The 11457-nt window shown below is 43.3% G+C and overlaps 1 protein-coding gene across 13 annotated transcripts in view; it reads left to right on the top strand.

Moving 5' to 3' along the window:
- The window catches only part of ITPR1 (inositol 1,4,5-trisphosphate receptor type 1), a 354903-nt gene that overhangs the window by 296706 nt on the left and 46740 nt on the right, over positions 1–11457 (top strand). For all 13 annotated transcript variants that reach the window (XM_017512642.2, XM_037732852.1, XM_017512640.2 and 10 more), the window contains 2 exons: positions 5432–5554; positions 10826–11001. In XM_017512642.2, the coding sequence (XP_017368131.1) occupies positions 5432–5554; positions 10826–11001 (299 nt within the window). The remainder of the gene's footprint in view (positions 1–5431; positions 5555–10825; positions 11002–11457) is intronic.

The following is an 11457-nucleotide window of genomic DNA, read 5'->3' as shown; positions in this document are numbered from 1 at the left end:
TTTTGAGATGGTATCTTGCTCTGTCACCCAGGCTGGAGTGCAGTGGTGTGATCTTGACTCGCTGCAACCTTCACCTCCCAGGTTCAAGCGATTCTCCTGCCTCAAACTCCTGAGTAGCTGGAATTACAGATGCATGCCACCATGCCTGGCTAATATTTATATTTTTAGTAGAGATGGGGTTTCACCATGTTGGCCAGGCTGGTCTTGAGCTCCTGACCTTGTGATCCACCCACCTCAGCCTCCCAAAGTGCTGGGATTACAGGCATAAGCCATTGCACCCAGCCAATCCTGAGTTCTTGTATCCAAACCTCCATAGTAGTTAATAAGCTGTAATTTAACCCTTATCAGCGTATGTGCCTGTGAAACTGGTCAGACATATACACTGGTACATTCATTCTCTCCATATTGTTTTATGAAATGTTTATATATAATGTATATAATTTACAGTTTCTACAAAAGGCTTATTTTGGAGATGACAAAAAGGTTTTCACCTTTTGTGGTGAGATGAGACACCTCCTAATCCCTCTTTCTCAGATATTGTCTCCAGCCTGGAATAGTAGAAGGACCCTCAGCCCCAAAGAGCGGGGAATCTGAGCTCTAGTCCCTTTCTGCCTCCCATAGGCTCTGTGGCCCTGGGACAAAGGGCTTAACTGCTCCCAGACTCTCACCTATGAAGTGAGGGATTAAGATGACCTAATTGGTTGGTTGTAGAATGGTCATTGTTCTGAGACTTATATTACATTTTAGCTAATACCATCCTTATTTCAGTCATTCTGTTTTTTTAAAAAACAGTTATCATTTCAGTGAAGCTTAAGCACAACAGTGGTGTCAGCTGAAAGATTTTAATTGGCTTCAAAACTGTCTGCTGGTAAGAGAGAAAATGAAAATAATAACTGAATTAACCATGATTTGCACACTTAGGGAGGGAGAAATGTACTCATTAGAAATACAATAGAAGTGAAATGCATTTTCCCCTCTAAGTAGCTTATATCTCTTCTAATAAGTCTGCAGAATCAGTTTTTTCAGGCTCATTCATTTAGCTGTTTTACCTTTTCCTGAATGTATCGCAGAGAATCATCTGTTCTTCAGTATATCTGAAGCTAGGACTCAGACACATAGCAAGGTCTGTTTGAGACTGATGGGCCTTAGTATTTTCTTCTGCAAGATTAAAATACACAATTGCTCCGTACTTCATAAACTCTCTTCCCTGCTTTATTGACACAAGAACACACACATACTCTTCATTGCATTGACATCCTCTCTCTCACCATCCCTCTCCGAAATCCTTTCCTGAAGATCCTATACCCAGTGAAGTGAAAACTCTTGGCTAGGAAAATTAGAGAGAGAAAGAGGAAATCGAGGCAGAGTTGAATATGCTGACCAACTTTCTTGCGTGGGGTTTTCCTGTGTTGTTATCCCACTCATCAGTATATATGGAGTCCAAGCTTTCCAGCAAAGCCCCGTTTGTCTAAAGCAAACAAATAGAAAACCAGGAAAGAATGTTACCAAGAGATGGCCTGAGCTGCATTATTTACATTGCCCTGCCAATCCCGGATCACAGCGCTATATCTTTTTGCTATAAGGTAGCAGGTATATTCACTCAACTAACTTTTAGCCCCTGGTAGGTAGAAAACATGCAGTAAGGCAGCGGTACCCAACCTTTATGGCAGCAGAGACTGGTTTTTGGAAGACAATTTTTCCACAGATTGGGGGGCATGGGGAATGAGGGATGGTTTGGGGATGAAACTGTTCCACCTCAGATCGTCAAGCATTAGTTAGATTTTCATAAGGAGTGTGCAACCTACGAGATCCCTTACATCCTCCGTTCACAGTAGGGTTTGCACTCCTATGAGAATCTAAGGCTCTTACTCATGTGACAGAGGCAGAGCCCACGTGGTAATGCTTGCTTACTGCTCACCTTCTGCTGTACAGCCCGGTTCCTAACAGGCTATGGGCCAGCAGTGGTCTGCGGCCCCAGGGTTGGGGACCCCTGCTATAAGGTACAGTGAGGAATTCAAGAGTGTGCAAGCTCTGACTCCTCCTGTGGGCACTTACTCTTTGAAGTGGGCAGGCAACAACAGCATATTTTTAAGTGGCTGCAATACCAAGCTGTTGGTGACCCGAGCTGTAATCAGGCATTGACACATCATGGAAGTACAAGAAAGGAAGGCTTCAGAGAAAAGGTAGGATCTGAGTAGCATCTAGAAAGATCCATAGGACTTGGATAGATGCAGCCTGAAAGACTGGGAGAAGGGGAGATGGATTTGTTTCCCATTGCCGCTACAATGAATTACAACAAAGCTTGAAGCTTACAACAATACACATTGATAATCTTACATTTCTGGAGATCAGAAGTCTGAAAAGGTTCTTGTTGGCTAATACCAAGGTGTTGATAGGGCTGTGTTCCCTCTGAAGGCTCTATCCTTTTCCAGCTGCTAGAGGCTGACCGTGGCCCCCTGCCCCTCCCTCTACCTTCAAAGCAGCATTGTCCAGTAGAGCGTTTCTCATGCTGCACCGCTGTGGCTCTGATCCTCCTGTTCCCTCTCACTCTGTCACTTACACAGACGCTTGTAACCACATTGGACCCATCCACATAATCCAAAGCAACCTCCCCATCTCACATCCTTAACCTAAGTATACCTGCAAAGCCCCTTTTGCCAGGTTAATGTAGCACATTCACAGGTTCTAACGATTCACATGTCAACATGTTTCGTGGGGTACATTATTTTGCCTGCCACAGAAGGTAGGTTAGTTGTTTTTTATTGCTGTATAACTGACTGCCCTAGCATGTTGTGACTTAAAACAATAAATGTTTATTTTCTCACAGTTTCTTGGGGTCAGAAACTTGGGAGTGGCTCCTGTGGATGGTTCTGGCTCAGGTCTTTCATTAGGTTGTAGCCAGGATGTCAACCACAGCTGCCATCATCTGAAGGCTTAAGTGGACCTGGAGCACTCCTTGGTGCTTGTAAATGGCTGTTGGCAGGAGGCCTCGGTTCCCCTCCACATGGACCTCTCCACAGGTCTGCTTCAGCATCCTCATGACATGGCAGATGATTTCCTCAGAGCAAATTATTGATGGGAGAGAGAAGGTGGGGGAAAGAGAGCCAGAGGAAGAAGAGGAGGAGGAAGCCACAGTACTTTTATTAACATCACCTAGTACCGGAAGGCGTGAATCAGTAGATTCACTCTACTCTTATTTATTAGTAGCAAGTTGCTCAGTCCAGCCCATACTCAAGTGGAAAGGAAGTTAAGGTGTACCACTTGAAGGGAGGAGGATCAAATGATTGATGAACATATTTTTTAATTGACACAAAGGGAGTATGCAGAGGCTGGAGAATATGAGGTGTGTTCGGGAATGACCACTGGATTGGGATACAAAGGCAGAGTATATGGGGAAGGAGAGTGGGAGAAGAGTCTGGAAAGGTAGGTGGGAACGTAGTTTCATGTACTGCAGGAAATAAAAGATACTGCACGTCATGGTAGGTCTCTAAGTATCTTCTTGCACCTGGATAATTACCTAGTTGATTCAGAGGACTGAATGCTTGCTCAGATTGTAAACAACACTACAACTTAAGTAGAATGTTAGCCTTATAAAAATGATACTTATTTTATGAACTATATGCCGTAGTTGAACACCATTTATTATAATCGTATTAGCGTATCCTGCAGTGGACACACTCACATTTGATACCGAGCACTCCCTCTGAAGCAAATGCTGGCTTACACAGGCCATCACTGAGCTTTGCCAGATCCTTTCCCCCCTCCAACTTTGTTTTATGAGCTTTTTATACACATACTAGTGTGGAGAGGATATTACAGGTTCCCACATATCCATCACTCAACTTTAGCAATTATCAGCTCTTTGCCATTCATCTCTTCTGTCCTTTTCTGGAGTTTACATATCCAGATCAGAAATGGGCTTCAGTCCCAGGAGAAGCACAATAGCTGTTGTTTCTAGAGCAGATAAATGTCTCAGCTTAAATTTGCTTCAGCAGGGTACAAAAAAAGTACATTGCTACCTAGTGGTTGACTGGCTTCTGGCTGGCTACCCCATTGAATTGTCACATGGGTCAGTTATTTTTATCCCTATCACTGACCCCATGGGTAACAAGATCTCCACTGCTTTTACCCTGTGCTAGAGCCTCAGTTTTCCTCATTTATACAATGAGGGATTTTAAACTAGGCAATTGCTCATGGCTCTAAAACTCTACAGTTTGGAAACATTGACTGTTACCAAGTGCAAACATGATATAGGCAATTAATAAATTACCCAGGGCTCTATTTAATTGTACCATAATTTTATTTTGGTTGGAATCTCCCAAAGGCTTGGCTGCTGCTTAAAGCATTATTATAGGGCCATTGGATTTGTCATTGGCTGCTGTCCCAAAGTTGCATGATGACTTCATTGGGAAAAAGAAATATACGATAGAGATCCATTCTCATCTACTCCATGCTTTTCTCTGGAGGGGGATGATGTGGAATGTAACTGTCTTTTAGAAACTTTGCTTCTGACATGGATGCTGAAATTATGCCTAGCATGTCTCTTTTGGAGCCTCACCCTAATGTAAAGGACCATTGAAAAAGAGTTCAGGGAAAAAGGAGGCTCCACTGTACCCAAGTGTGGCCACAGGTTTCTTGTTCTAAGACTGAGAATGCCCAGCCAGCGTGGGATAACCTGTGGGCAACGGTGGATTAAGGTGGCAGCAATGTCCAAAGAAAGTGTCTCTGTCTCTTACCCCTTTGTGATGGCTTTGCTGCCACGTCCTTTCTCTGCTATAGCCCTGGAGATGGGAACTCTGCTGCTTACCACCAGGTCAGCAACTCGTACCCCTCGCTTCCCTGTCCTCAAGAATGACCATCCAACTTCAGGGAAATGGCAGATGACTCAGTGTCAGGAAAGGAGTCATTGCCTTGCTTTTAGGCACTGGTACATTAGTTGAGCATGTTGAGCCAGAGAGGAATGTGGAAATGATACCAGCCCTAGTGTGGGGCCCAGCTGGGCTGACTCCCCCGCTCTCTGCAGTGCCCTGCACTTCTGAAAAGCTAATTGAATTTTTGGGTCTCTCTCGGCATCTCCTCTGGTCCTGGAGCTCTGGGGGGAACCAAGGACTCAATGTGTGAACTCTGGATAACCCCCAGATTCTGTAACTGATGGTGCTGACTGGGGCACGCAGGGTTTGTAGATGCTCCAACTTTTCTCTTTTTCCTCTCTTCTTACTCCACCCCCAGTACATCTTCTGTTCCAGTAAGTACTCCACACAGAAATAAACCAATCTGATGTCATTAAGTACCAAGTCCAAAACAAACGATCATTTCTACTGTTGTGGTAAAAACCGGGAACAAAAGTGGACTTGTGGGGCAGGGTGGGTGGGTCCCTGGCATTCCGGCTCGGGGTCTCCAACCTCACATGCCTTTGCCTTTGTCTCCACAGCCCAGCCCGTGTTGTACTGGTGTGCCCGCAACATGTCTTTCTGGAGCAGCATTTCGTTTAACCTGGCTGTCCTGATGAACCTGCTTGTGGCATTTTTCTACCCATTTAAGGGCATCCGAGGAGGTACTCATATCTTTAATTTCAAAAAACCTATTAGAAGCAGCAGGAAGGCTATGACTTGCGTCTTGGTTGTGGTTCCTGGAAGTATTGGTGCAATATCGGGTCCCAGTTATCCAGGTTCAGACGAGAGGAGATTGTAGTTGTTACCACAGATTTAGTTTTAAATCTAACTTACAATAATTTACCTTTTACATCCATTTTTTTTTCCACTGGGAAAGAAAGAGAAGCAGCTAGATACTACTGAACCTGTGAGGAATTCTCTTAATCAGCCCCTTGTTTTATATATGGGGAAACTGTGTCTCAGAGCAGTTAAGGGATCAGGCCAAAGTCACACAGCTAACTAATGGCAGAGCTAACCCTAAAACAGAGATGTCCTGATGCTCAGTTCAGTATATGTATTCCCACACCATACTTCTGGAACTGGTTTCAGACTAAAGAATCTGTAAGAAATCTCTGGAATATTTTTTGCGCCAGGGTTCAGAGCGGAGGCAGGACTTGAATGACTGCAGACTATACAGTGTTTAGTCTATTAAGAGCTACCTGCCGTTACTCACGTAACAAAACATGATGATTATGGTGTTTCTGGTTTCCCCAGCCCACCTCCTTCCGGGCCACACATTTTGCTGAGAAAAGGCAGACGCAGAGGGAGGCATTTTGCCGTTTGGGGCCCCTGAGCGCATTAATGGTATCCTAGAGACATCCACATTTGCGAGGTTCCAGTGGCAGGCGTTCAGAGCTCCTCTTCCATGATTCATTCACAGCCCCTTTCTGACATCCATGACAGCCACCTGGGAGGTCCACTTCCCAGCTATATGTTTCATCAGAGCGTTTTGGCAGATCACCTCACATACGCATGTAACAACCTGCCAGGAACCACTTTGTGTGAAAGGTAATGGGATAAAGACCCCAAATACAAGACACAAAACTACACAGGAGTAAGTTTTAGGCTCCACTCTTTAGCTTAATCATGCAGACATCAACTCAAGTAGACAAGTATGGGTAACGAGTCAGTTTAAGGATCAGTTTGAAAGCAATGACATGTTATATAATGCTTACATGCCTAAGTTACCCTTTTGAGGAGTTAGCTTTTCTGTTTGGTCTTAAGTTACATGGAAGACATCATTTGAATTTTTCCCCCCAAAAGTACAATGTAAACACAAATCCAGGGGGGATTTTTTTTTAATGTCATATTAGACAGCATGAATGCCCATGTCTCTGTCTTAAAAGATTTGACCGGAACCCAGGGCTGCAAGGTTTTCTCTTTGGGGACATCCACCTTAGCCCAGCTGCCAGTCAGCAGAGGTGTGCCTGGTGGAGGGCCAGTGAGGAGCTCAGCTGGCTGTGGCAGAGAAGGCCCAGGTCTCCTTTCACTTCAGAGAAGTTGTCATGCTCCTCACAGCAGATCATTGAATCCTTACCTTGTCTGTGTTTCCATTTACTCTCCATTGCTTTAAAAATATTTCAAACAGATTTTATTATTCACTGCATCCATTTCTTCACCAGTCATATGTGGCAGCATTCAGGCCAGTTCTGGGGACAGGGAGTTGACAGCTTACCCCCGACACTCTTCAGTGACAAGCCTCCTGCAGTGGCATTCTTAGACTTAGGAAGTCAAGAGATTTAACATCTCTTTCTGGCTCCTGCTGCCCATTTGCCAAGCCACTTCAGCAAGTCCTTGACATCCTCTGTGTGAAGAGATGCTTACATGAAGCCCATGGTTGAAAAACTTTGATATGGCTTCAGAAAGTCCTGTAGAACACAAGGAAAAACAGTTGCCAAACTAGTCAGGATCTCCAGAGCATGTGTTTCTTGCCCATCCAAGCTTGAGATGTCATGGCTGTTGAGGGTCCTTCCAACTCTAAAATGGTACATTCTGAATGAGCATCAACTCTGGCTGGTCTGCAGGAGGCAAGGATGCCTGGGTTGGAATCTTGGGCTTTAGAACTTCATTCTGATGGACTAAACTGAAAGCATAAATTAGAGCTCATAGGAGATTTGACCTGAGGTTGATCTGACCCAAGGAAGCCTTTTCCATTATCCAGTGACCAGATATTGCCTTAAATGCATCAACTTACTCTCAGAGGGATTTATTTTTCCTTTTCTATACTGACAGCTTACCATCCGCAGGAGGAGGATTGTATTAACCCTCCCTATAAACAAGATCTGGTTTGTTGACCTGAAAGTATTTCTTTGAGTTAATATTTGTTAGGATTCATTGCATCCTGAAAACAGGAATTCAAAATGTCCCTCTTGAATGTATATAATAGCCCTATAATGCATGCCGATGTGGTTCTGTGGCTTATAAGGTTTGTGACTGCCAAGAACCAGTGGCCTTAAAAGCTCCTTTTCAAAAGTATCATTCTGCCCCACCCATTTGTTTTAGAACTGACAAGTTACAGTCTTTCAAAAGCATGCAGCTTTTGAAAACTGAGGCAGCTTCAGATTGCATACTGAATTTGTGAGCATGCCATGACGGCTAAAGCAAATGTAGTACTACTTTTTAAATGTTTTTATTATTGAAATTGTCAAATATACACACAAGTAGAAAGAGCAATATAATGAGCTACCATGTACCTATCAGCCAGCTTTAACAATTTTGCCTATCTTGTTTCATACATCCCTGTATTATATTTTTTGAAACATTTAAAAGAAGTCTAGACATCTTGGATTTTTGGTCCATAAATATTTCAGTGTATATCTCTAACTTATAAGGATATTTTAAAATATGTATAATCACCATGCCATTATCATGTCTAACAAAACTAACAGCAAATCTTGTAATAGGCTGTCCAAATTCAGATTTCTCCAACTGTCTCAAAGATGTCTTTCTAGAGTTGGTTTTTTGGAATGTAGCACTGTGTTTTTTAACACTCCTTTTATAGTGAGGAGACAGCATTTTTACATTGCCCTCTTCAGGATTTGGGACCAGTAGGTCACATTGATGATACTGAGATAATTTTAAGAGTCCATTTAAAATGGCATTAAGCACTTCAGAAAATGATAGGTAAGCCACAGACTAGGAGAAGATAGTCACCAAAGTATATATCTGATAAAATGCTTTTATCCAGAATATGTAAAGAACTCTTACAACTCAATAATAAAAAGACTGTTCAGTTAAAACAGTGGGCAAAACATTTGATCAGACACTTTCCACAGAAGATATGTGAATGGCCAGTAAGCACATGAAATGATGTTCAGCATCACTAGTTATCAGGGAAATGTAAATTAAAACCGTAACACCATACCACTGTACACCTACCAGAATGACTAAATTAAAAATATGGGTACTACCAAGTGTTGATGATGCTGTGGAGCAGATGGAACCGTCATATACTGCTGGTGGGAAGGCAGTGTGGTACATTCAACTTGGAAAACAGTATGGTATTGTCATTTAAAGGTAAACATATACTTAGGATCCAACATTCTACTTCTCTGTGTTTGTCCAAGAGAAATGAAAGCATACGTCCCCTCCAAGATTTGTACCTGAATGTTTCTAGTCATATTATTTGCATTCACTCCAAACTGGAAACTCATTGATTGTTAGCTGACAGATAAATTGTAACATATCTATACCATAATATATTCAGCAATAAAAAGTACAAAGTATCAATACATGCATGGTAACTTGGATGTATCTTAAAAACTTGCTAGGTGAAAGAGGTGAAGCACAAAAGACTTCCTACTGATAGGATTATTTTTCCATTTTTATGAAATCCTAGAAAGTTTAAAACTATAGGGACTGACATCAGATCAGTGGTAGCTGGGGGTAAGGATGGGGCAAGGCATCACCTGCAAGGAGGTACAAGGAGACTTTTTAGAGGGATAAAAACGTCTCTGTCTTGCTGTGGTGACAGTTACACGCAGTAGTTACATGACTACATAAACTGCCAAGGGGCACCAAGTTTTACACTTAAAATGCATAGATTTTTTAAAAATATTGATAAGGACCATCAACTTCAGAGGCAGATGGTCAGCAGCCACTTGCTGCATCACTTTGGGCAAGAAATGTAACCTGAGACTCAGTTTCCTTTACAATAGTACCAACCTCCTAGGGTGGTTAAGAGGACTCAGTAAATGATCATCAGTGTTAAGGGCTTGACACGACGTCTCACAATGGTTAAATGCTCAGAAAGAGGCACATGTGCCTCAATGTGCACTTCCTGAATTTCCGAGAAGCCTCTGCCTCTTTGTCCCCATTCCTAATCAGATTTTCCTTTTGAAGGATTTCAAAAGGGAAGAGGTAAGTGGCTGGGCTGGGGGGAGCAGTTGTTAAAGTGAGGCTGAATCTCGGCAGGCGTGGACTCAGTGAACTAGGGCAGCCAGCAGCTGGTGGAAGAACTGTGCCCTGCAAAGGTGTCTCCTCCCCGATGGTGGACAATCCCAGCATCTCTGAAGAAGTGAAGCTCCTTTATATAAGTGGCCTTAATCATGTAGTGCTGCTTGTTTACATCTGAAGGAGACTCAAAATGTGACAGCATTTGAAATAGGGGTGTTTTTTTTTTAATGAGTGTTTTACAGAACTATATTTTTAGCTGTGTTGGCTCATGTTATATAACCAAGCCGTCTCGTGGGACACTCTAAATAGAACTTGCAGTAGCAAGAGATGACAAAAATTGGTATAAGCTCTTTGACTGCAGGGATAATCTAATTGTAGGATGATGCTCATGACACGGAAGTTGCCTTTCTCTTTCCCTTGGAGAAATCTGATTCAGGCAGGGGACCTGCAGTTTTCCTTTGCATACTTTTAATAGATATTAAGTTGAGGCTTCCAGGTCGCCTTCTCTGAGTGAAGTGTGACACATGCATGAGTTTTATTTCTCGAACAAGCTTTTCGTGAGTCCTTGCCAGGCACCAGGTACTTCCCTTGGGAGATGTGCAGTCTGGTAAGAGAGAGACAAGTAAGCTGACCATTAGGAAAGAGCGTCCTGTAGGGATGACTGGGAGCAGGGAATAGGGGGAGGAGGGAACTCCTGACATGTTTTTCTGGGGAGGAAAGGGATGGGGGAGGCTTCCTAGAAGAAGTAATGCCAAAGCTAAGACCTGAGATGAACGAGAAGGGAAGAACTTCCCAGCAGAAGGAGTGTGTGTGAAGGCTTGGAGGTCAGAAAATACTGATGGGACTGTTTATGTATGGGGCAGAGAATTTGAGGTGAGTGTTGGGACTGGTAAGGCAAAAAAGTTATTGAAGAAACTGTAATGGTGCATGCTTTAGGTCTGTCCCCTGTACTCAGTGAACACGCAGATTTGTGAGAGAACCCTGTTTTGTCCCCGCAGGAACCCTGGAGCCCCACTGGTCGGGACTCCTGTGGACAGCCATGCTCATCTCTCTGGCCATTGTCATTGCCCTCCCCAAGCCCCATGGCATCCGGGCTTTAATTGCCTCCACAATTCTACGATTGATATTTTCGGTCGGGTTACAACCCACATTGTTTCTTCTGGGCGCTTTCAATGTAAGTATGAATACCTTCCTTGCCACTGTTTTATTTGCAAGTAAATAGGAATGCTTTGCATTCTGGTTTCTAGAATCCTGGCCTGTGCTTTCAGTCCATAAAAATATTGTTTGGGGAAACTGTTAAAATGGCAGAAGCAAGGGATGGCTGCAGGTGGATATCTCCCTCTTGACTGCCTCGTGGTACAGTGAGCCTTGTAATGCATCCCTTGGGTACCAGCACTCTCACTTTTAGGGACTATCCCTGTCAGGAAATAGGCAGGAAGAGTGGTAGCACTTGGAGATTTAAGTTAGTTTTGCTAATCTAGTCAAAGGTTTGTTGGGATAGGAGATTTTAGACAGTAAGTGAAATGATCAAATATTAACACAGCACCCGCTTCTGGCAAGGGCCACATAGAAAAGAGGGGAGAGGTAAGAGGGACAGGCCAAACACAGAAATGGGGCAGGTAGAAAAGGA

Source organism: Cebus imitator, unplaced genomic scaffold, assembly GCF_001604975.1.
Source record: "Cebus imitator isolate Cc_AM_T3 unplaced genomic scaffold, Cebus_imitator-1.0 Scaffold474, whole genome shotgun sequence".
NCBI classification, from domain to species: Eukaryota; Metazoa; Chordata; class Mammalia; order Primates; family Cebidae; genus Cebus; species Cebus imitator.
This window is presented reverse-complemented; position numbering and strand designations above follow the sequence as displayed.